The 23,225-nt window shown below is 38.3% G+C and overlaps 1 protein-coding gene across 1 annotated transcript in view; it reads right to left on the bottom strand.

Moving 5' to 3' along the window:
* Positions 1-23,219, bottom strand: part of PRKAA2 (protein kinase AMP-activated catalytic subunit alpha 2) — an 80,596-nt gene extending 57,377 nt beyond the window's left edge. The window contains exon 1 of the mRNA XM_049617093.1: positions 22,958-23,219. Coding sequence (XP_049473050.1) covers positions 22,958-23,051 — 94 coding nt within the window. The 5' untranslated portion in view covers positions 23,052-23,219. The remainder of the gene's footprint in view (positions 1-22,957) is intronic.
* Between the last annotated feature and the right edge of the window lie 6 nt (positions 23,220-23,225).

The following is a 23,225-nucleotide window of genomic DNA, read 5'->3' on the forward strand; positions in this document are numbered from 1 at the left end:
TAAGTGAATTAGTACTGAGTAATAACTAATTAAATCCAAGTTATCTCATAATCATATTCCATCTGAAAGCCAAATGAATATTCCTAAAAATCTTTTAAGAAAAACAGATTTAAGACAAAGAATTTCTTTTGTATTAGGTCTATAAAGTAATTGAAAGGAAAGGATTGGGTTCATCAGTTTTATTTCCATGCATTTATTCAATCTAAAAACATGTACTGACTACTTCCCACATGCGAGGACTATGTTGAACAAAGGAGACATGAAAAGAGAGGAGCAACAGGACTTCCAATTTTAGTAGAGGGGAAAAAACAGCAATAAAGGAGCTAAAATAAATTCTGTATGGTAATAAACCTGTCTGCAGACTGTCAGGGATACCTTCTTTGTAAATGGAGAGCACAGATAAGAAAAAACATCAAAAAACATCAGGGATGGACGAATTTGCCACAATGTATCATGTATACAAAGTAAGTATCAAGATCAATACAAGCAAGGGATGTCTATCCATGGAATGAATCCCTACTATGGTAAGCACTAAACACTTGAGACGTAAGCGGTGAACAAACTAGTTCTGTCATACGGCTTGCTAGCTCTCCCAGTATTTATTCCACCCTTCCATCCCAGACAGAAAGACTCCCAAATTACACTTGAGCACATGGCTACCCAGAGTACAGACCACATCCTAGCCTCTTTTGTTACTAGATGTGGTCATATCACTACGTTCTGATCAACAACACATTAGAAGAAATCTCCCGAACAAGCTTCTTCATCCCTTCCTGCATCATAAAGCCTGGAATTCCAAAGTCACCATCTTGTACCTTGAAGACAGGGTTAGTTAGGCAGGTGGGAGCAACAGAAAAGAGAAGCTCATGCTTTTGATGCTACTGGGCACAACAACAGTCTGAACCACCTGCTCAAACTGTTACAAGAGAGCAAAATACTATCTTAAGTCACTCTTGTTTTGAAGATGTCTGCCATTCACAGGTGAATCTACTTAATTCACTATTATTTCACTTTTACTTCAAATTTCCAATTCTGCCAAACTACCACCAATGAACTAATGGAAATAAATTATTTTATAGCCCATAAAATTTCTGGATTAAAGAGTTCAACAAACTTACCACTCGTTAGTGTTCTATTTTGCTTTTTCTAAATTATCGCCAAACTACACAAAATATTTTGTAAAGCTATGGAATTTTATGAGAAAAAAAACCATACTTACACTATCTATGCTTTCTAGGATTTTATATTTGATAAGGTGAAGAGCTGTTATACAGAAGAATGAAACTGATTTATATCATTTGAGAAGCATAACTGGGAATAACTGATAGAAATTCTTTCAATGAACAGTCACCTGCTGTAGGAATCCTCTCCACACCTCCCTTTTCACCACTCCAGTCTATACTGAAAATTTCCCATTTAATATAACTATACCCTAAGTATACCTTTATCTCCTTTTTAAAGTCATTTTATTGAAGTTTAAAATTTACTCCTCTTAAATATAGATAGTACTATGAATTTTAAATACATTATAGTACTATGAATTACACATACATGGTCATGTAAACTATCACTAAAATCAAATGTAGCTCATTTCTATCATCATGTAAAAATTCCACTACAACCTTTTGCAGTCAGTCCCTCTCTCCACCCCAGTCTCTCCCAACTACTGATCTGTTTTCTGTTACTACAGTACTTTTCACACTATTCTATAAATAAAACCATACAGTATGTTATCTTTCGACTCTGGCTTCTTATGCTCTAATGCTTTTGAGATTCATCCATTTTTTTAAATTTTTTTCTTTTGCATATACCAGTTTATTCCATTTTATTGTTGAGTGATATTCCATTGTATGTATATTGTACAATTTGTTTATCCATTCACCAGGTGATGGCCATATGGGTAGTTTCCAGTTTTGGGAGATTATGAAATAAGTCAGCTATTTGGGTGTTTGTGGTGAAGATGGGTGGGTGGAGCCAATGTGTCTTCATTTCTTTGGGGTAGATTTCTAGGTACTGGATTGCTGGGCTGTATGGTAAGATTTTATTTAAACTGTTTCCCAGCATTATATACCATTTTGTATTCTCACCAGTAGTATATAAGGTGGCTTACTCAGCTGGATGAGCACTGACTCTTGATTTTGGCTCAGGTCAAGATCCCAGGATCGTGGTATTAAGCCCCTTATCAGGTTCTGCACTGAGCGTTGAACCTACTTAAGATCTTCTCTCTCGGGGTGGCTGGGTGGCTCAGTTGGTTAAGCATCCAATTTCAGCTCAGGTCATGATCTCTTGGCTCCTGAGTTTGAGCCCCACAATGGGTTCTGTGCTAACAGCTCAGAACCTAGAGCCTGCTTCTGATATTCTCTCTCTCTCTCTCTCTCTCTGCCACTCATGTGCGTGCTCACATGCTCTGTCAAAAATAACAACCTTAAAAAAAAATTTTTTTAAGATTTTTTTTTCTCTCTCTCCATCACCCCCCTGCTCACACTCTCTCTTTCACTAAAAAAGAGTTCTAGTTCATTCTTTACAGCATTTGGTTTGTCAGCATTTTCTTTTTTAATTTCACCCATTTCACTAGATGTGTAGTGACATCTCCTAATTTGCATTTCCCTAATGATTAGTGATGTTGAGCATCTTTTCATGTGTTTATCAGACACCTGTATCTTATTTAATGATTTGCCTGTTGAAATCTTTTGTCAATTTTTTATTTTTTACATTTTATTTTTGTCAGTTTTTCATTCTACAAGGTCAGCATTACCTTCATTCCAAAACCAAAGACCCCACTAAAATGGAAAACTATAGACCAATTTCCCTGATGAACACGGATGCAAAAATTCTCAACAAAATACCAGCAAACCAGATCCAACTACATTAAAAGAATTATTCACCACAATCAAGTGGAATTTATTCTTGGGATACAGAGCTGGTTCAATATCTGCAAATCAATCAATGTTACATCACATTAATAAAAGAAAGGATAAGAACCATATGGTCCTCTCAATAGATGCAGAGAGAGCATTTGACAAAATACAACATCCTTTTTTTATAAAGATCCTCAAGAAAGTGGGGACAAAAGGACCATACTTCAAGATCATAAAAGCCATATATGAAAGACCCACCGCTAAAATCACCCTCAATGGGGAAAACTGAGAGCTTGCCCCCTAAGGTCAGGAACACAACAGGGATGTCCACTCTCACCACAGTTATTCAGCATAGTGTTAGAAGTCCTACCCTCAGCAATCAGGCACAAAGAAACAAAGGCATCCAAATCAGCAAAGAGAAAGTCAAAATTTCACTCTTCGCAGATGACATGATACTCTATGTGTAAAACCCAAAGGACTCCACCAAAAAACTGCTAGAACAAATACATGAATTCAACAAAGTCACAGGATATAAAATCAATGTACAGAATCTGGTTGCATTTCTGTACACCAATAATGGAGCAGCAGAAAGAGAAATCAAGGAATCAATCCCATTTACGATTACACCAAAAACCTATGAATAAACCTAACCAAAGAGGTGAAAAGTCTATTCAATGAAAACTATAGAAAGCTTATTAAAGAAATTGAAGACGACACAAAAAAATGGAAAACGTCCCATGCTCATGGATCAGAAGAACAAATATTCAAGGTGAGACCTTGAAATTGGACCTAGGTTTAAGGAGCAAGGGTAGAAAGTTGGGAATACATTATGAAATACTTCCATAGCAAGAAAGATTAGTTATGAACACTCTCCAGTTGCGGACAAAGCAAGATGACTTAAATAAGAAGCAAAGGGAAGATTCAAGAACTTTTAACAATGGTGTTGGACAGAAGTTCTGGGAGACAGATCAAATTATGGTACCACACAAAATGAACGTTCCACTGATACTAGGAAGCTAGAACCTATCCTAGTATGCTCTGTACTTAGTTGGAAAACTGGAATGAGGAGATAATCTGAATGACTTATATAATGGCAGAGGCTTCACTTAGTTTCATAGATACCCAAACAGTATTTATGCAATACATATTTTGGCATATACCTACCTTTCCAGTATCATCTTTCACCATTCCCTCACCTCAAATGTTATAAATTAGTCATTTAGAGCTATTTTGAATTCCCCATCAAGCTGTGCTTTCTCTCATTTCCAGGGCTAACATATGTTTAGCTCATGATAAGCATTTAGTAAATTTCAGTGGAATTTTATTGAGTATAAGAAATGAATGCAGTTAAACATGTGAACCCTTTGTGTCCCCAGTCACCAATCTCCAATGTTTCACCTGTCCAAGTTTCATTTGTCTTTAAGGTTCACTTCAAGTACTATTCCAGCAAACATTTCCTAAACACCATCCTTATTCCCCCACTCATTCCAGCAACTCAAATGTCTGGATTAAATGACCTTCCAATGTACAATCATAGCTCCTCTCCATGATGGCACTGAACATCGAGTGCTATAATTACCTATTTTGTTGCTGTTATTGATCTTCTTCTTTAAACCAATCAGATCCTTCAAAGCAGGGACTGTGTCTCATTTATCTTTGTATCCTCAGAATCTGGCACAGTGCCTGACATATAACTGGCCTTCAGTAACTATTTTCTGTATGGACTGAATGCCTGACTGACATTAATATTTGGTTGTTTGAACATACAATTTAGGTTTCATATACTCCTACTATTGCAGCTTTAGAATTTGAGAGGGGAATTCAAATTGGGTGTGCTAATCTCTCATATATGAGAAAATACAACAACTATCTGTCAGAGAAAAAATATTATCTATACATTCTACATCCTAAGGAATCTCTTGTGGTATTACATTCCAGGAGCTCCTAAATATGGAAAAGTATTGATAGAAGAAAGAATAACCATCAACTACAAGACTGCAATTTACTTAAAGTCTAGGCATTCCAGAAGAAATCAAATGTCTTCCAGGAAACTAAATTTGGAAAAGAGAAGGTGTAGATAATAAATACATGAAAAGGTGCTCAATATTTTTACTTACCAGGGAAATGTAAATTAAAACCACGATATAAGGGGCCCCTGGGTAGCTTAGTTGGTCAACTATCTGACTTTTGATTTTGCTCAGGTGATGATCTCCCAGTTTGAGAGACTGAGCCCCACTCCCCAGGTAGATCTCTACACAGTCAGCAACAAGCTTGTTTGGGGTTTCTCCCCTCCCCTCACCTGCATGTGCAAGCGTGCACACTCTCTCTCAAAAAAAAAAAAAAACAAAAACCAAAAAACAAAAAAAAGTTCTCTATTCTGCTGGTCCATGGATTTACATTTTCAGTAGCAAAGATCTAAGAAATAAAAGAAAAAGTACAGAGTGCTGTAGAAAAGGAACCAGAGTGGGTCTCCAAAAGCAGGGTGAAAGGAGCAGACAATTCTGGGGCTCAGGAAGGAAAGCAATTTGGAGATAGGTGGCTATGGTATCAATAGGAAGAAAGGTATTTCTCAAAGGCATGTAATAATAAGTGCTTGCAACATACTGGGCACTTTGTACTTATGTGTGTGTGCGTCTATGTATATTAAGTACTTTATATACATGTTCCTATTTAAATGCTACAAGGATTTTTGTGGAGAAAACTGAGGCTCATAGAACTTAAGACACTCAAAATTCATGTAAGAAATTAATGCTAGAACTGTGATTCCAGTATCTTGCTATCTCCAAAGATATTCTCGGGGGGAGGGGGAGGGCAGATTTGCTCCTTTCTCATATTTTGAGCCCTACAGAGTTCTGTGGCCACTGGCAAAGTGACTGGAAACAGCACTTAGACTAAAAACTAAACAAAACAACAACAAAAACAACAAAATCCTTTTCTCAAAGATATACCATATATTCCAAATATAACCTGATTTTTTTAACCAAAAGTTATACTCCAGAAAAGAGAGTCTTTTCAAATTCAAGGTCTCATAAACCTTTCATATTTACAAAGGTTATTTCTAAATTATCTTGAATGAAGGACTCTGTACAAAAGACACATTTGCCTAAATATGTATCAACCACGAGCTGAGAAAAAACATTTGACCAAATCAGTACACAACAACAAAAAAGATATCTGTCAGGATTTGGTAATATGACATTATTCCTGCACAATGATTTCATACTTACAAATGCAGAATATCATCCTAAATAAAATCAGCCTTCTAAAGATAAAAGATTTTTTTAAAAAGCAGTATGCTGTGTGGTTACAACATTGTGAAGTTCCTAAGCATAACTCTACAAGACAAATGAAAAAACCCAAAGCTCTCATGTTTTATTAGTGGCCACTTGTTATACTATTGTTCACAAATTCAAAATAACTTAAACAAAAGTGAATAGTTACTCTAGAAAACTATGGCAGATGATTCAAAAAGTAGCCCCAGGAATGACAAAACTCTGAAATGTAAAGTAGGAAAAAAATGGCATTTCTAAAACATTTATATGATGATTTTAAATATGCATATGTATATAGTAATATAAATAGAAAAAAAGACTTAGAAGAATGTTTAAAGCAGCATTATTCATAATAACCAAAATATAAAAACCAGCCACATACATGCCCATCAGTATCAGAACGGATAAATAATGGTGTAGTCTCAACGTAATAGCATACAGCAATGAGAATTAACAAATTACAACTACACGCAGCAACATGGAGAATCTCACGGACATAATCTCAAGTGAAAGAAGCCAGGCGCAAATGGAACTGTTTCTACAAAGTTTAAAAATAGGTGAAACTAATCCCTGGATAGTGGTTACCCTTGGTGGGGGTGGACGATGGAAACAGTAACCAAAATGGGACACAAAGTAGGGGCTTGTGGGATACTGGTCATTTTGTGTGTGTTTAAGTAGTCGTGATATGGATACGTTTAGTTTGTGAATATTCACTGAGGATTTCGTTAAAAAACACTTACAATGCATGTACCTCTTTGTACATGCGGTGCAGCCTAATAAAAAGTTAAGAAGGAATGTTTGGATGACACCCTATCCGTACTTAGGCTACGACAGGTCTGAGAGACACTGTATGTGTTAGCAAGCGGGGCCCTGACAGGCATCAGCCACCCTTACTCATCTGTATCAAGAGCTTTCGCTCCGGGAGTCAGGAAAGTCATCTGAGGCACATGTGTTCTGATCCCTACCATCACCAGACTTTTGCCAAAATAACACAAGGCTCCTTTCTTCCTCACCCCTGGTGAAACAAAACACAGACTCACTGCTTTTCTCTACATTTCCTTTCCCTGAAAGCCCTTTACAGTTCTCTCAAAGATAGTTCTGAACAGGAAGCAAAAAACTTTATTCCTCCTTATCTACCACTGATTAAGCAAGAATTATTAAACACTTTATATACAAGTCTTATTTAATCCCCAGAATTCCATAAAGTAAATATGACTACACCCAGCTTACAGACGAAGCAATTAGGAATGAGACAACAGTGAGCGGCAAGATGGTACATCTGCCCAAGCCCAAAATTCACACTATTTTACCTCCCAATAACCAGGGTCTCTTGATTGTAACATAACAAGAGCACTTACTACATGTTAATCCTTTTATCTCTAGCCCTTGAGTTGAGAAACTAGGGTGATGAAGGGATGGAGCCTCGTTGTAGGTGATAAGCTAAGAAAGGAGAGACAAAGGACGAGAATAATCAGGTAAGAAAAATTGCTGTTAAAATGCAGGCTGGGGTAGGGCTGTAGCCTTTGCTGTGGATCAAACTAAAGGTATTCATCAAGAGCTCCAAATGTCAAGAAAATACAACACAGTCCCGTAATACAATATGTAACATGCACTCCATTTTATTTCAGAGAACAAACTCCTATACCCTTGAAGACCTTTTCCTCCTACTTGTTTTTACCCTCCATTGGTCTGAGCATCCATTTATTCATTCATTTGACAAATATTTTCTGAGTGTCTAATGTGTACTAGACATTGCTCCAAATGCTGAGAACACAGGTACAAATGGAACTTGCATTCAGGTGGAGAACATAAACGATAAACATGCAATATGGTACTATAATGAAGTACAATGAAAATAAAGCAGAGTATGAGTGACAGGGTAGAGGTGGGAAAACGTGCTATTTTAAACAGATCAGGAAAGCCTGGAGATGAGAACATTTGGCAGACTTGTTCTTCAGCTAATTTCTTTGAAAGTGATTACGTGATATGCTGTATTCAGCTTCATTTTTAAAACTTATGTTTATACTGGCTTTACACTCTAAATGCCTTAACGTATTTCGTTAAAACTTAAAGTCAATCAAGAATTCCACACAAGAGTCAAATTACTTTTTACATAATCATGTAAGATGAATCATTTACAGAGTCAGAAAAAAACATTTCTCCAGTATATATTTAAAACTGCTGGAGAGAGTATTAACATTCGGGTCAGAGAAAAGATAAAAACATGCACAGATGTCCTCATGCCATGTGAACGGTAGAATCTTCCAGAAACACTCCCAAAGCTTCTTAAACCATGCCCTCTCTTCTGTCTTTCCAACTCTGGTCTTTTTTTTTTTTTTTTTTTTTAAGGTTTACTTATTTTTGAGAGAGAGAGAAAGAGAGAGAGCGAATGGAAGAGGGAGAGAGACAGAGAGACACAGAATCCGAAGCAGACTCCAGGCTCTGAGCTGTCAGCACAGAGCCGGATGTGGGGCTGGAACCCATGGACCATGATATCATGACCTGAGCTGAAGCTGGATGCTCAACTGACTGAGCCACCCAGGTGCCCCCCCCCCCAACTCTGGTCTTTAATGTGTCTATTTTCTCTCTGTGTTTCTCTTATTCTACATGCTTTTTCTTCTCCTTATTCATCCTCCTTTCTTTTCCTATCTTCAAACACTTCCCTTTCTATGCCCATCAACTGGCCCTAACTGAATAGTTTTTTGTTTAACATATTTACTGAACATAACTTTCTGTTCCATAAAATTTCTCTTTAAAGTAAAACTGTGGGGGTGGCCTGGCTGGCTCAGTCAGTAAAGCAGGTGACTCTTGATCTTGGGATCTGAAGTTCAAGCCCCACACTGAGAGTAGAGCTTACTTAAAAAATAAAGTAAAACTGTGGAATGACTTAGCATTCTCTCCAAAACAAAATGAGAACCAAACTACTTTTAACCCCTAAGGCCTTTAGGTTTTCATTTCAATGGCTACCCCAGAGATTTCATTTTCTCTGACCCGAATGTAAGACTCTGACTTACCAGAGTCTAATATAAATTAGTATTAGTATCTTTACCATTTCCTAGACAATCAAGAATTTCAGAACACATTAGCTCTATGCTTCCTCTCCCACTTTTGCTGTTGCTGCATTTAATTCCTGCATATATTTTAAATCTCAAAAGATGCTATTATTTTGTATCATCAGTATCTGTTTAGTTACCCACATATTTACCCTTTGCAATGCTCTTCATTTCCTCCTGCTTCCATTTGGGAAAGTATCATTTTCTTTCTGCCTCAAAGAATTCCCTTTGGTATTCCCTTTACTATGGGTCTGCAGGTGAATTCCCTCAAATTATGCTCATCTGAAATGTATTTTGCCTTTATTTTTGAAGGATATTTTTGTCGGGTACAAAATTATAGGCTGAACAGATGTTACAAAATTACATCACAAAATTTTACAATTTTGAAAAATATTATAAAATATTACAAAGTATTACAAAATTATAGGTTGAACAGGGGGCGCCTGGGTGGCTCAGTCAGGTAAGTGTCCGACTTCAGCTCAGGTCATGATCTCACAGCTCATGGGTTGGAGCCCCGCGTCGGGCTGTGTGCTGACAGCTCAGAGCCTAGAGCCTGGAGCCTGCTTCAGATTCTGTGTCTGCCTCTCTCTCTGTCCCTCCCCTGTTCATGCTGTCTCTCTCAAAAATAAACATTAAAAAAATTTTTTTTAATTATAGGTGGAACAGAATATTATTCTACTGTGTCCTTGCTTTGTTCAGAAAATTAGCTTATTGTTCCTTTGAAGACAGTATCTCCTGACTACTTTTAAGATTTTTTCTCAACACTTTCTCCCATTTCTGTGCAAACAGATGCAGTCCACTCCATTACAGGAAAGCCTGAAGCAAAGGGAACCAGTTTTAAGCAGTTGTTCAATGATGTACCTAGGAATGATTTTCCTACATTTATTCTGCTTGAGGTTCATAAGCTTTGAATCTATGGTTTGATGTGTTTATCAGACTTGGAAAACTGTCTGCCATTGTCTCTTCAAATACTGCTACTTCCCCAATTCCCTGTCTCCTTCCTTCTGGACCTGCACAGTGCCCCAGACTTAGGATCATCAGTGGTCTTATGTTCAAAATAACATCCATGCTCACAGGACGCAATTGGTAGTAATCTAATACCAGTTTTAGTTTTTTAGAAAGAATTAGGACTAGAAACAGCCTATCAGTATGGTAGAAACAAACACATCTTCATCAGGAGTTAAAATATCTAATCCCTGCTTCCCAGAGCCCATATCACACAGACAGAAGAGGTTGTGGGGGATGACACTCACATGAATGGATAAAATCTACTCCAGCATTTGTAAGCCTCAAACAGTAACCACATCAAATAACTGTCCCCTCATGCAGCTTCTAAGCCTCCCACAGGGGGTGCATTGAATTAGAAGAGACATCATAAAGGGGAGCTGGAGTATCTTTTTCTACACAAGTTTAATACTGGTGAAACAGTGAGGTAGTAATACAGTTCTTTGGAGTATTACATGTCCCTTCAGAGTCCTCCCAGTCCACATGTAATTCAACAATCACAGGTCATTTTCAAAGTAAACACTGGTGTGTGGTAACAGAACTGAGAAATCACATCTTGGTATCTTGGTATATGTTAAAAGAAACTACATTAAAACAAGGTAGGAGCACTTGGGTGGCTCAACTGGTTCACTGTCCAACTCTTGATTTCAGCTCAGGTCATGATCACACAGTTTGTGAGTTTGAGCCCCACATCGGGTTCTGTGCTGACAGCTGGGAGCCTGGAGCCTGCTTTGGTTTCTTTGTCTCCCTCTCTCTCTGCCCCTCCCCCACCTCACATTCTGTCTCTCTCCCCTTCAAAAATAAATAAACATTTAAAAAAATAAATTAAAAAAAAGAAGAAGAAAGTACGTCTGAGGTCACCTTTCTACAAGGGGGAAGAAAACCTTAAGCCTACAATGACTTTTTTCTCTACAGGTTCCATTAACACGTTAGACTTTTCACTGTTATTTCTGTAGGTCTCTTTCACTTTCTATCACTTTGTCTCCCTATGGTTCAGTCTGGATGTTTCTTCTGACTTTTCTTCCAGTTCACAATTCTCTCTGCAACACAATCTAATTTGCTTTAAAGCATCCATGGAGTCCTAACTCAATTATTATATTTTCCAGTTACAGAATTCGCTATTTTTATAGATTCTAGATCTCTGCTAAAATTCTCCATCTTTAACATATAAGTTATTTTAAAGTCCATGTCTGATAACTTTAATATCTGAATCACCCATGAGTCTGTTCCTGTTATCTTGGCCTTGTCTCCTAGAATGTTGAACACCGTACATGAAAAAACTGTACAAGCTCCAGATGATTTTATTTCTGCCAAAGAATAAAGATAGGAAGGAGATCATCTTAATAAGTGTGAAATTAAGCTGATTCTAAAAAGGATTTCGGTCCTCAGAGGGCTGCAACCAGAAACCCAACTGTTTACGAGGGGCTCTCCTTCTTGATAAGTTGTCAACTGCCTTCTCACCAAGACTCAAGTTCTGCTCATCTTTTCTGCCTTTTAGCCACTGCTATCTGTTTGGCTTTTCACATGTACCATAATTACAAATTAGCAAATGACCAAGAGAAAAGCCAAAGTATCAGACTCACTCCAATACCTTTTTCTTCTCACTGGGACACTGACCACCCAAGTCTTGGCTGACTTCAAACAGATTTTTTTCATTTCCTCCAAATTTTCTAATTGTTCTTGACTAGAAGGTTGATTTGATACAAGTTTAAAGTCACAGCAGGTGTGGAAGTTAATCACATTAGAAAAAATGTTCATGCACTAATAGAATATTGAAGTTAAAAAGAACTTTATAAATTATTTATGCCAACCTTCCATTCAAAATAGGAATTTTGTGGCAACAATTTTGATAGCTAACCATACAGGATCTAAGTAAATGTGTCAATGACAGAAATCTAACCGATCTGGGGACGTGTGGGTGGCTCAGTCGGTTGAGTGCCTGACTTCAGCTCAGGTCATGAACTGGCACTTTGTGGGTTCAAGTCCCACATCAGGCTCTGTGCTGACAACTCAGAGCCTGGAGCCTGCCTCGGATTCTGTGTCTCCCTCTTTCTCTACCTATCCCCCGCTTGTGCTTTCTCTCTCAAAAATAAACATTAAGAAAAAAATTAAAAAAAAAAAGAAACCTAACTGATTTAGAGTATAAGTTGTACCATTCCTAAACAAGCTCCTTGATAGAAAGATCCTCATTATTCTGGATTATAATTTGCCTCTTAAAATATTCACCCAATAGTACTAGCTATATCCTTCAAAACATCACTGAACATGGTGACTCCTTTTGCTAGATGATGGTACTTCAGCTATTCAAAAACATCTATCACACTGAAAATACATTTTCTATAGTATAAAAAATGTTTCCTTTACTGTATTTCACATGGCATTCTTTTGGGGCTTCCTAATTATAAGGGTCATTCTCTGAAATATGATTGGCTAAGTTTTGCATATTGTAGTGCCAAAAAATGAATTCAATATTCAAAATTTAAATTAATCCCAAGTACAGAACTACACTACCTCTAAAACTACCAGCTAATATGGTCTCTATACATCTATTTTCCATGTGGTAACAATTTTTACATTTAAAGCATTCAAAACATATACTTCCTCAGCTTATAGTCAGCTAAACTCCAACATTTCAAGAACGAGTGTCAAACTGTTCTAGTCTTTTATGCACTTCTTCCTTGTTTGTAACTTAAGTGCTAGATTTTACACTTGCCCCTATTCAATTTCACCTTCTTGGTTTTTGCACAGCAGTCTAAGTGTTAATATAAATTTAAATTCTGCTTTTGTAATTTGTCTATTAATCGCCTCATCTAGCTTTGTACCATCCCAAATAGGAAATATTACTAATTAAATAGAGTCAAGGTCCAAGATTTCCCCTTAGGATGACACCTGGTTTCTTTGGGAATAGTTATTCAGCAGCAATAAACCACACACAGCACATTTCTTCATCTTATCCACAAAGTTACTGTAAGACACAAAGTCAAATTCTTGCTGAAATCAAGTTTACAACATATGGTATAACTGTTACACTGTCTAACGGTGAGTTAGTAGAGCACTAGGTAGAAGCTGATATCAATCTGAGTAAAAGGTGGATTCATCATATATTTGACTTAGAATTCAAATGTGAGACAAGATTCATTTAGGTAAATTCCCAATGAATATTTCCCACTTTGTTTTAAATTAGTAAATCAGCTGTAGCAGCATCATTGCCACATTTTTAATACTGGTAAAAATATTCTGCGTAAAATCCAAAATGACTAAGCACAGCAAATGCTAAATACATATCAGTTGTATTAACTCATTAACTAAGCCTGGGAGAAGTGAAGTATGGAATACCATATAGTGCCAAACTATATTCAAACACCTTTAAAAAGAAAATGAAATTAACTGATATTTATAGTATTTATCAAGTAAAATAAGAATTTGGAAAAAAATTATGATATATTCAAATTTTTTAATTCCATGATTTTCAATTATGACAGCTAGATAAACTACCTTATAACTAATTCATAATTTAGGAGTTAAGAGACGTTAAATGTGAACATATATTTAATACTACTGATCATGTATTTAATACTACATAAGACTGTATAAATAATATGAAGAAAATTTTCTGAAAAGAAGTATCTTAGTAAGTTAATACATGGGCATTCAGACTGAGACATGTTTATTGCAAGATTTGACCATTTTCCTTAACCATATAAAAGGTTGTTTAAAAAAAAAAAAAAAAAACCTAATGGCAGGTTTACAAAGATTACCACTTTAAAAATAAAGGCACCACCTAAAAAAATACGGTAAAATTTATCAGAGGCAAACATGGTTAAACCTAAGACAGCACTTAAGCAAGAATACTGTTCCCTTGAAGGGGTGAAAAAGGTTTCTATTATTAGCAGAGATAAGAGCTGCCTGAAATTCTTTCCTTAATACACTATACTAAAAATAAAATGGCTCACTACATTTCAAAATAAACACATTGCTTTGTATATGCATTTCAGCCATTTAACAGATAAAAATCCATTCAACCTGATTCAAGGTGCTCTTATGTTTTTATCTGATACATATACTAGGTAGATTTGCTCTACTTATAACACACTGAGTATTTTAAGAATCTTGTGCTACCCACTTACTCGTTATCTCTTAAAGGATTTGAGATTAGATCTTCTGCTAGGTCAAATTAAATTATCAGCCTGACTTAAAAAAATTACTTTCTCTATGAAATATTTTCCCTATCATCAAGGAAAGTACAAGAATCCCAGAAGAATAAATGGGTGTCACCATTACAACTACCAAATGTTTTAAGGAAAACTAACATGGATGACAAGATAAATTAATATTGTGGCATGTTTTTACCAAAACAAACAAACAAACAAAGAAACACTATAAGCAGTGCTGTGTCAGCATGGGAGAGGGATAAAGTCCACAGAACTGAAGTAATTACTTCAGTCTATGATCAAACTTCCAAAATCCTCTCTAAAGTTACACACATATACTAAGAGAAAGTTTGGTACAAAGACATTTTGAACACAAAGTGCATTTTCTGTAGTTTAAAAAAATGAACTGTATTAATTTTGGTTCTACTCTAAGTAGAGCCTTAAAAATGACCCTTTATAAATAAAAAATGCCAGCTGCTGCTCACATTCTTTTCCTTCTCCTAACTTCTGCCTCCTTTTCTCAAGAGATCTGTGATTGCAGCCACAGGATCTGGAATATAAGTCAGTTACACGTTCACACCTATGCACAGGGAGTAGTGTATAGGAGAGGGTGATAGTGAGCAGTATCTAGAGACTCAGAGTTTTCTGAACACATCAGAAAAAAATATCAGAAGAGAGCTGGGAAACACTAAACAGAAGATCGTAAAGTCTTCCTCCCCCTCATTAAATAAACTTCTGGTCTCAGAACCAGATCACAGGCTATTCTCAGAATTCAACTAATTATGGGGTTTATATACATAAGACCTACTTACATAAAATTACATAAGAGTTAAGGACTTATGAGGGTCTCTTCACCTACATTTTTTCATGTTCTTCTCACAACAATGTAAGAGAACATGTGGTATTATTCCCTTTTTTTACAGATCAAGTGACTTTAGTTTAAGGCCACTCAGCGGGCATACAACATAGCAAACGTTCCACCCCAGGTCTTCCAAATCCAATGGTGTTTGTACTATATACCATGTTGCCTTTGTGCACTTACTTTGAACCTATCCACCATTTTTAACATTGTTTCTTAAGGGAAAAAACCTCTTCTGAGAGTCCCATGAACTGATTACACAAAAGGAACAAAATCCATTCAGAAATTAAGGACCAAATTATCAATGCTGAAATCATCTACGCCATACAGAAGTCAGGGGGAAAAAAAAGTCTAAATACCACATCATTTATCCAATTTTTGAGAGATACCACTGAATTGATTTTGATTCAAACACTAACCTTCTAAAAAAATTTTTTTAACATTTATTTATTTTTGAGAGAGAGACAGAGAGAGCAGGGGAGGGGCAGAGAGAGAGAGGGAGACACAGAATCCCAACCAGGCTCCACGCTGTCAACACAGAGTCAGACGTGGGGCTCGAACTCACAAACCATGAGATCATGACCTGAGCCGAGGTTGGACGTTTTAACTGACTTGAGCCACCCAGGAGCCCCTAAACACTAACCTTCTAGTACTTGAGTAGAAATATATCTTTATTATTTGGAACTACTGTTTAACACTTGCTTAGAATCTGAATAATTTTAAAAGTAAAATCAGTTCAGCTAGTAAGTTATATGAACATCCACTATTACTTGCCTTTTTCTTATTTTAGTCATTTTTCATGTTTGTGGGGGAAAAAATTACATGACTTACCCAAAAACAACTGCATTTCAATAAAAAAAAATTAGTAATTATCACATAACACAAACAAGTTAGTCATTTAGAACTTCCTTCAATGTAGGCATCCAAAAACCAGGGGCAAATTGTTACAGCTCTGTCTCCAGTCTCTATCAGAACTGAAAGCATATTTGAACACAGCAAACACTTACTAACACTTCACAGAGAGTGCAGAATTGATTCACAACACCCATGCACCCAGACATCTTCACAACACTGCCACTTTATCATTCTTAAAGCCATTTTATGTACCTCATTTAGTCCTCATAAAAATTCTAGAAGGCAGTAGGCCGAATGCTGTTATTGCCATTTTACAAAGGAGGAAACAGGCTCAAAGAAGGTTACTAGTTTTCCCAAAGCCATATAACTAGTGGTAAAATGGAATTAAAATCCAGGGCTAAAGACTTCTTAGACCTATGTTCCTTCTAGGACATCAAATCGTTTTTGTAAGTTCTCTTTACTTTGGTTACTAAAGGTTACTGGTAATCTTTAGTCAGGGTTACTTTCATAATAAGAAAAAACTGAAATACCTGGTATTTACAAGAAATTTGGTTTAAAACTGTCAGAATCCAGCATATTCATCCATATAAGGAATGGATTAAGGCATTAAAGTTAGGAATATGAAAAAATAAATTTTAATCATGCATATGATGGATTTTCAAAGAACAATTTTATTCTAAATGCGAACTAAAATGAAACATCAATCTTTTTTAATATTAATACTCAATGAATACCCACAGATATGTGAAATTACATTCTTGTAGATTTAAAACTCAAAACAACACACTATGCATCTTGACTTTACACTGCATGGAACACAGACTCTGGAGTCAGAAAATCTGGCTTATGATTGCCAATTCTGCCACTTACCTAGCACTGTGACCTTGAGCAAGTCACTTAAGGTATAGGATTCTCAATTTCATCATTTGTAAAATGGAGATAATAACAAACTCAAGATTATTCTGGGGAATAAATAAAATCAAATGGATTTTATAGTACTTAAAATATTAAAAAACTGAGTCTAGTTGTGGTTTTTTTTTTTAATGTTTATATTTGAGAGAGAGAGAGAGAGAGAGAGAGAGAGAGAGAGATACTGACAGACAAGAGCTTGAGCAGGGGAGGGACAGAGACAGGGAGACAAAATCTGAAGCAGGCTCCTGGCTTCGAGCTTCAAGCTGTCAGCACAGAGCCCAGGATGGGGCTCAAACTCATGAGCAGTGAGATAATGACCTGAGCTGGTCAGAGGCTTAACCAACTGAACCACCCAGATGCCCCTTGAGTTGTAGCTTTTATCACTAAATTGTTACAGATGTGTTTCCCTTTTCTTTTGTTCTCCATTACATCTACATTTCTGCTCTGGTCTTCAGTAACTCAAATTTCCATTAATCGAGAAGGAACAATTAAAAATACCCATTTGGAGGAATTAAATCTTTTTAAAAATCAGTTTAAAGTTGGAAAGGATCCAACAGATTACATGTTCCAGCGCTCTCCTTTAGGAGAAAAAGAAAACAAGGCCCAGGAAGTCAAAAACAATCCCAGCACGGGCCAGTATGCCACAGGTACAACATTCTGGTCCACCAACTGACCAGGTAGTTGTCCAATATTCAACTTATCATTTAGAACTCGTTATATTTCAAAAAATGTAACACTGCTTGTTTTTAAAAATGTAATAAAAAGCAGCACCTGGGGAGCTCACTTAAGCCTCGGACTCTTGATCTCAGCTCAGGTTTCGATCTCAGGGTCGTGGGTTCAAGCTCCACACTGGGCATGAAGCCTACTTAAAAAATGTAATAAAAATTCCATCTGCTTATCTTTCCTGTTAAGTGAGGAAACAGTAAATAAATAAGTGGGGAATTAGTACAATTTCTTGAAAGCCAAGTCTGTGGGCCATTCACAGAACTATCTGAAAAACAGAGAAGGTAATTCCTTGGTGAAACTTCTAGCTAGAAAAAGGCTAATGTGATTGCAAAGTATCCAGTGGTGTCTTCTGACAAAGAGTAAATATTTCATAAACCAAATCTATCAGTACTCACCTTGAAAACGCAGGCTGCTTTTCGAATAAATAATTAGCATTGTATTACATATATTCTTGAATCAGTCTTTGTATAACACAAACAACAAATCTATTCTTGTATTTCTATCATCTTTACTATTGAGATAAGAGCTGAACAAGTCCCAATCCAAGAGATCTTAAACAGTTCTCAAGCAGTTCTACCCTACCCTGGAAAGAATATGAACTAAATCAATGTGGAGAAAAAATTTAAGTAGATAAAAAGCATTACTTTTAAGTTCTGTCAGCCTACATCACTTGTTTCCATAGCACTTCTCTGGTAATCTAACAAAACAATGGAGAAAATCAGTTTAGAACTTTTTAAATAAACCTTTCATTATTTAACAGCAAAAAGAAAAGTTCTTTACACTTTTAAAAAATGACTTGAAACAAGTGCTATCAAATGAAAATTATGCCACTTTCAATTTTTGCTTATTGTACCTAACGTTGGCCTGTAAGTTGATACACCAAGTTAAATCTTAAAAATCTGTAATTAGCCTAACAGTTAAAGAGAAAAGGCACACACCAAAATAATGCTACTTACTCTTCCATTTCCATGTTTTTAAAACCATATAAAACCAAATCACCAGGGCGCCTGAATGGCTCAGTCAGTTAAGTGTCCAACTCTTAATTTGGGCTCAGGTCATGATTTCACAGTTACTGAGGTGAACCCCACGTCGGGCTCTGTGCTGATGGCATGGAGCCTGCTTGAGATTCTCTACCTCTCTCTCTCTCTCTCTCAAATAAAAAACTTAAAAAAAAAAAAAACTAAATCATCTATCATTAAGTTATTTAGTAGAAATTAAATTTACAAGGTCTAAATCTATGTAACAATTAAAAATATGTTTTCAATACATTTCAATTGTACTGGAACAACTGGGTATTCATTCAAAAAGCTGATCTTAGAACCTCCTCTTATACTCAAAAATTAACTCAAAATGGGTCATACACTTAAATGTGAGGGCTAAAACAAAATATTTAGAAGACAACATAAGAGAAAATCCTTGAGATCTAAAGTAAAGATTTCTTGGATATAGCATCAAAAGGTCCATAAAAACAAGAATCAATAAATTGGACCTCATGAAAATTCAAAACTTTTAAACTTCAAAAGACACCGTTAAGAAAATGAAAAGTCAAACAGATTAGGAGAAAATATTTACAAACTGCATCCAATAAGAGACTTGGACCCAAAATTTGTAAAGAATTCTTATAATTCAGCTCATGAGATGAGCAAAAGATATGAAGAGATAGCTCACCCAAGACAATAAATATATGGCTAATAAGTATCTGAAGATAGTATCATTAATCATTAACAAATGCAAATTAAAGCCACAATGGACACCATTTCCACCCATCAAAACGCCTTTCAAACACACAACAACAAATGTTAGTAAGGATGTAGAGAAAGGGGAACCTTCATACATTGTGGGTAGGATAGTAAAATGGTACAACCACTTTTGAAAAGTTTGCAGTTTTTCAAAAAGCTAAACATACAAACTATGATATGTCCCAACAATTCTTCTCCTAGGTACCTGACCAAGATATATGAAAACATGTGCCCAAAGATTTGCATCCAAATATTTGTGGTAGCATTATTCGTAAATTTTTTTTTAACATTTTTATCTTTGAGAGAGAGAGACAGACAGAGCGCAAACAGGGGAGGGGCAGAGAGAGAGGGAGACACAGAATCCAAAGCAGGCTCCAGGCTCTGAGCTGTCAGCACAGAGCCTGACGTGGGGCTCAAACTCACAGACCGTGAGATCATGACCTGAGCCGAAGTCGGACGCTTAACTGACCGAGTCACCGAGGCATCCCTGTGGTAGCATTATTGTAATAGCCCCAAACTGAAAACAGTGTCCATCAACTGGTCAATGTACAGGCAGAAAGTGGCATGTCCACACAATGGAACATTATTTAGCAATAAAAAGGAATAAACTATTGACACGTTACCTCATGCATAAGCCTAAACACATCGTTAAAGGAAATATGAAAGACTCCATATTGAATGATCCTATTTATCAGAAGTGTCCAGAGAAATAAAGTTTATTCAGACAGAAAACAGATTAGGGGTTTCCTGAGGCTGCTGGTGGGAACAAAGATGAACTGTAAATGAACATGAGGGATCTTACTGTGGTGATAAAAATGTTTTAAAGTTGATGTTGGTTCCATCTATGATGATGGCTGCATCATCAATAAAGTTACTAAAAATTAATGAATCATATATTTGAAATGGGTGAATTTTATGATACGTAGACATGCCTCGATAAAGGTGTATTTTTCTTTTTAAAAAATACATTTTTAAATGTTTATTTTTGAGAGAGAGAGAGTGGGGGAGGGGGAGAGGGAGGCAGAGGATCCCAAGCAGGCTCCACGATGACAGCAGAGAGCCTCATGTGGGCTTTGAACTCACAAACTGTGAGACCATGACCTGAGCTGGACACTGAACTGACTGAGCCACCCAGACGCCCCCAAAAATACAAGTTTTTAAAAATACGTGTACTTTTGTTTGTTGTCCCCTGAAGAATTAAATAAGACTGACTACAACAATTTCTACCATTTTTATTGAGCAACTGTACTACTTCTAATCCGGGATGGGAAATCACAGTCTAACTTTAGAGAGGCTCCAACATGGTGTTAAAAACACTCCTCCGACTGTTCATTAGACTGGGCCCTCCAGGAAAAGGATTTCTCATAAATCAGCGTACCTTCCACTGGTTTATATTTTAAGAAGCCAGTGCCTGGAAGCTGCTCAAGAGTATATACAAAAGAGATTTAAGTCGTCCTTTGACAATGGGCCAGTTGATCTGATGGGTGTTTTCATCTACATTCAAATTATGTAAGAATTCAAAGCGACAAACATTTTAACACAGTTTGAAAGGATGCAGGGTAAGTTATATAACTTTGAGGGTATACATGCCCAGATGGCAGAGGCACAGCTTGCTTGAGTAAATGGATCATGTCATGACACGGTAGCCCTCAGTAATGACACTGAATGGCAAGCAACCTTACAGGCATGAATCTAATGCTTGGATCTTCCTATATTCATCCTAAATATATCCTCTTGGCTAGCCGCTCTAGGAAGCCTTTTATAATACCCCAGGACTTTATGGCGCACGTAGTACTTCAAAGATTTTTACAAACTTTTCAGGTCTTTACACAAATACCACCTTGTCTGTGAGACTTGGCCTGACCACCTTATTGAAAACTGCTAACCTCACAAAACTCACTCTCTCCTCCCTGATTCATTCTTCTCAGTAGCACTAAACAGACTACATATTTTACACATATATTCTGATCTTTTGTCTCCTCCTACTAGAACATAAGCTCCACAAAAGGAGAGATTTTATTTAATTTTTTTAACGTTTATTTATCATCCAGAGACAGAGAGACACAGAGCGTGAGCAGGGGAGGGGTAGAGAGAGGGGGAGACATAGAATCCAAAGTAGGCTCCAGGCTCTGAGCTGTCAGCACAGAGCCCCATGCGGGGCTCGAACTCACAGACCGCGATGCGAGATCATGACCTGAGCCGAAGTCGGTGGCTTAACCAACGGAGCCACCCAGGTGCCCCAAAGGAGAGATCTTAATGTGGCTGTGTTCCTTATTGTATCCCCACCGCCTAGAATGAAGTCTAGCACACAGCAGGTGCTCGGCAAGTGCCTTCCGAATAAAACAGTATCAGACACGTGCAATAAGATGATCTACGCCACGGGAATGAACAAGTTCCTTCTACCTATTTAACACCTTTGACTTGAGGCTTAAAATATGAAGTTTACAGGGAACTAAAGGCCTGAGAGTAAAATCTCAGACTGCCTACAGCAAAAGAAAAAAGCTGACGTTTGACTTGTAATTCTGGATTTACAACAATCCAACGGAAAGTATTTCTAATAAGCTGGCTCTAATTCTGAAGAGAGGACAGATTAATAAAACCCCATGTGACTCCTATTAACATCAAAAAAAAAAAAAAGGTTCAATGCTTAACTAGTAACAAGTAAAAAAATAAAATAAAATGACATTCAAAAGCAGCCTGTTTCTCTACACCGAAAATGGGATCCCATCACCAAGAAAACAGACCTCAGCTGGACAGGTCTTAGCAGTTCTGGCCTCCTGAGCCCGGTACGCTCCGAGGGCCAACACCAAGGAACCTTTAATCTGTCCCCATTCCAGAAGCCTTCCTAGACTTCTTTCCACACGCCAAGCACCCTTGAGATCCCCAGATCTAACCGAGCCCAGACCCGCTGCAGCGGCCTCCCTGCGTTCACGCCCCCACCTGCAGGCCCTGGGAACCTGCCCGAAAGCGTCCGCCCCACCAACCCGAGTCCCGGAGCACGAGCGTCGGACGGCAGGCACCTCCCGGCCTGGCCAGTGCTGGAAGACATTTTGCACCTCACCCTGCTTCTGCCAATTTCGGTGTGACCTTGGGCTCGTTCCCAAACCTCTAGGGGTCCCCGTTTTCCCACCTTCAAGGTGAGGACAACACCTGCGCCGAGTCGCCGCAAGGATGAAATGAGCTCACACGCGAAGCACCCAGCAAGGCACCTGAGGCGCTGGAAACTCGCTCACCGGCACCGGGTCTTACTCCCCGGCGCCGCCCACACCGACTCCGCTGCAAAGCACCCTGCCCCCCAGCCCGACCTCCGGCGTCACCCACCCGGGCACGGACCGCCGGTCACACCCCGGACCCACCGTAGTCCCCGCCGCCGCCCCCACGCCCGCCCTCGCGGGGCTCCCGGGCCCGCTCCACCTGCCGCCAGGCCCGCGCCCGCCCGCGGCCCTGGGCGCGCCGGGCTCCCGCCGCCCAGCCCGGCCTCCTGCGAGCGGACAGCCCCGCGCGGCGGCCTCCGGCGCGTACTCAACTCTTCACTTTGCCGAAGGTGCCGACGCCCAGCGTGTCACCCAGCACGTAGTGTCCGATCTTCACCCGCCCGTCGTGCTTCTGCTTCTCAGCCATCTTCGGCGCGCGCAGCCTCGCTCCGCCGCCGACGCCTCAGTGCGAGTGCGGCCGCCGCCGCGGGCTCCTCAGTGTGGCCGCCGCCTACCCACAGTGCAGCGGGCCCGCGGCGGGGGGGTGGGGGGAGGCCCGAGTCGCCGAGGGGCGCGGGGCGGGCGCGGCGCGCGGGAGGCG

This window comes from Panthera uncia (assembly GCF_023721935.1).
Source record: "Panthera uncia isolate 11264 chromosome C1 unlocalized genomic scaffold, Puncia_PCG_1.0 HiC_scaffold_4, whole genome shotgun sequence".
Lineage (NCBI taxonomy): Eukaryota > Metazoa > Chordata > Mammalia > Carnivora > Felidae > Panthera > Panthera uncia.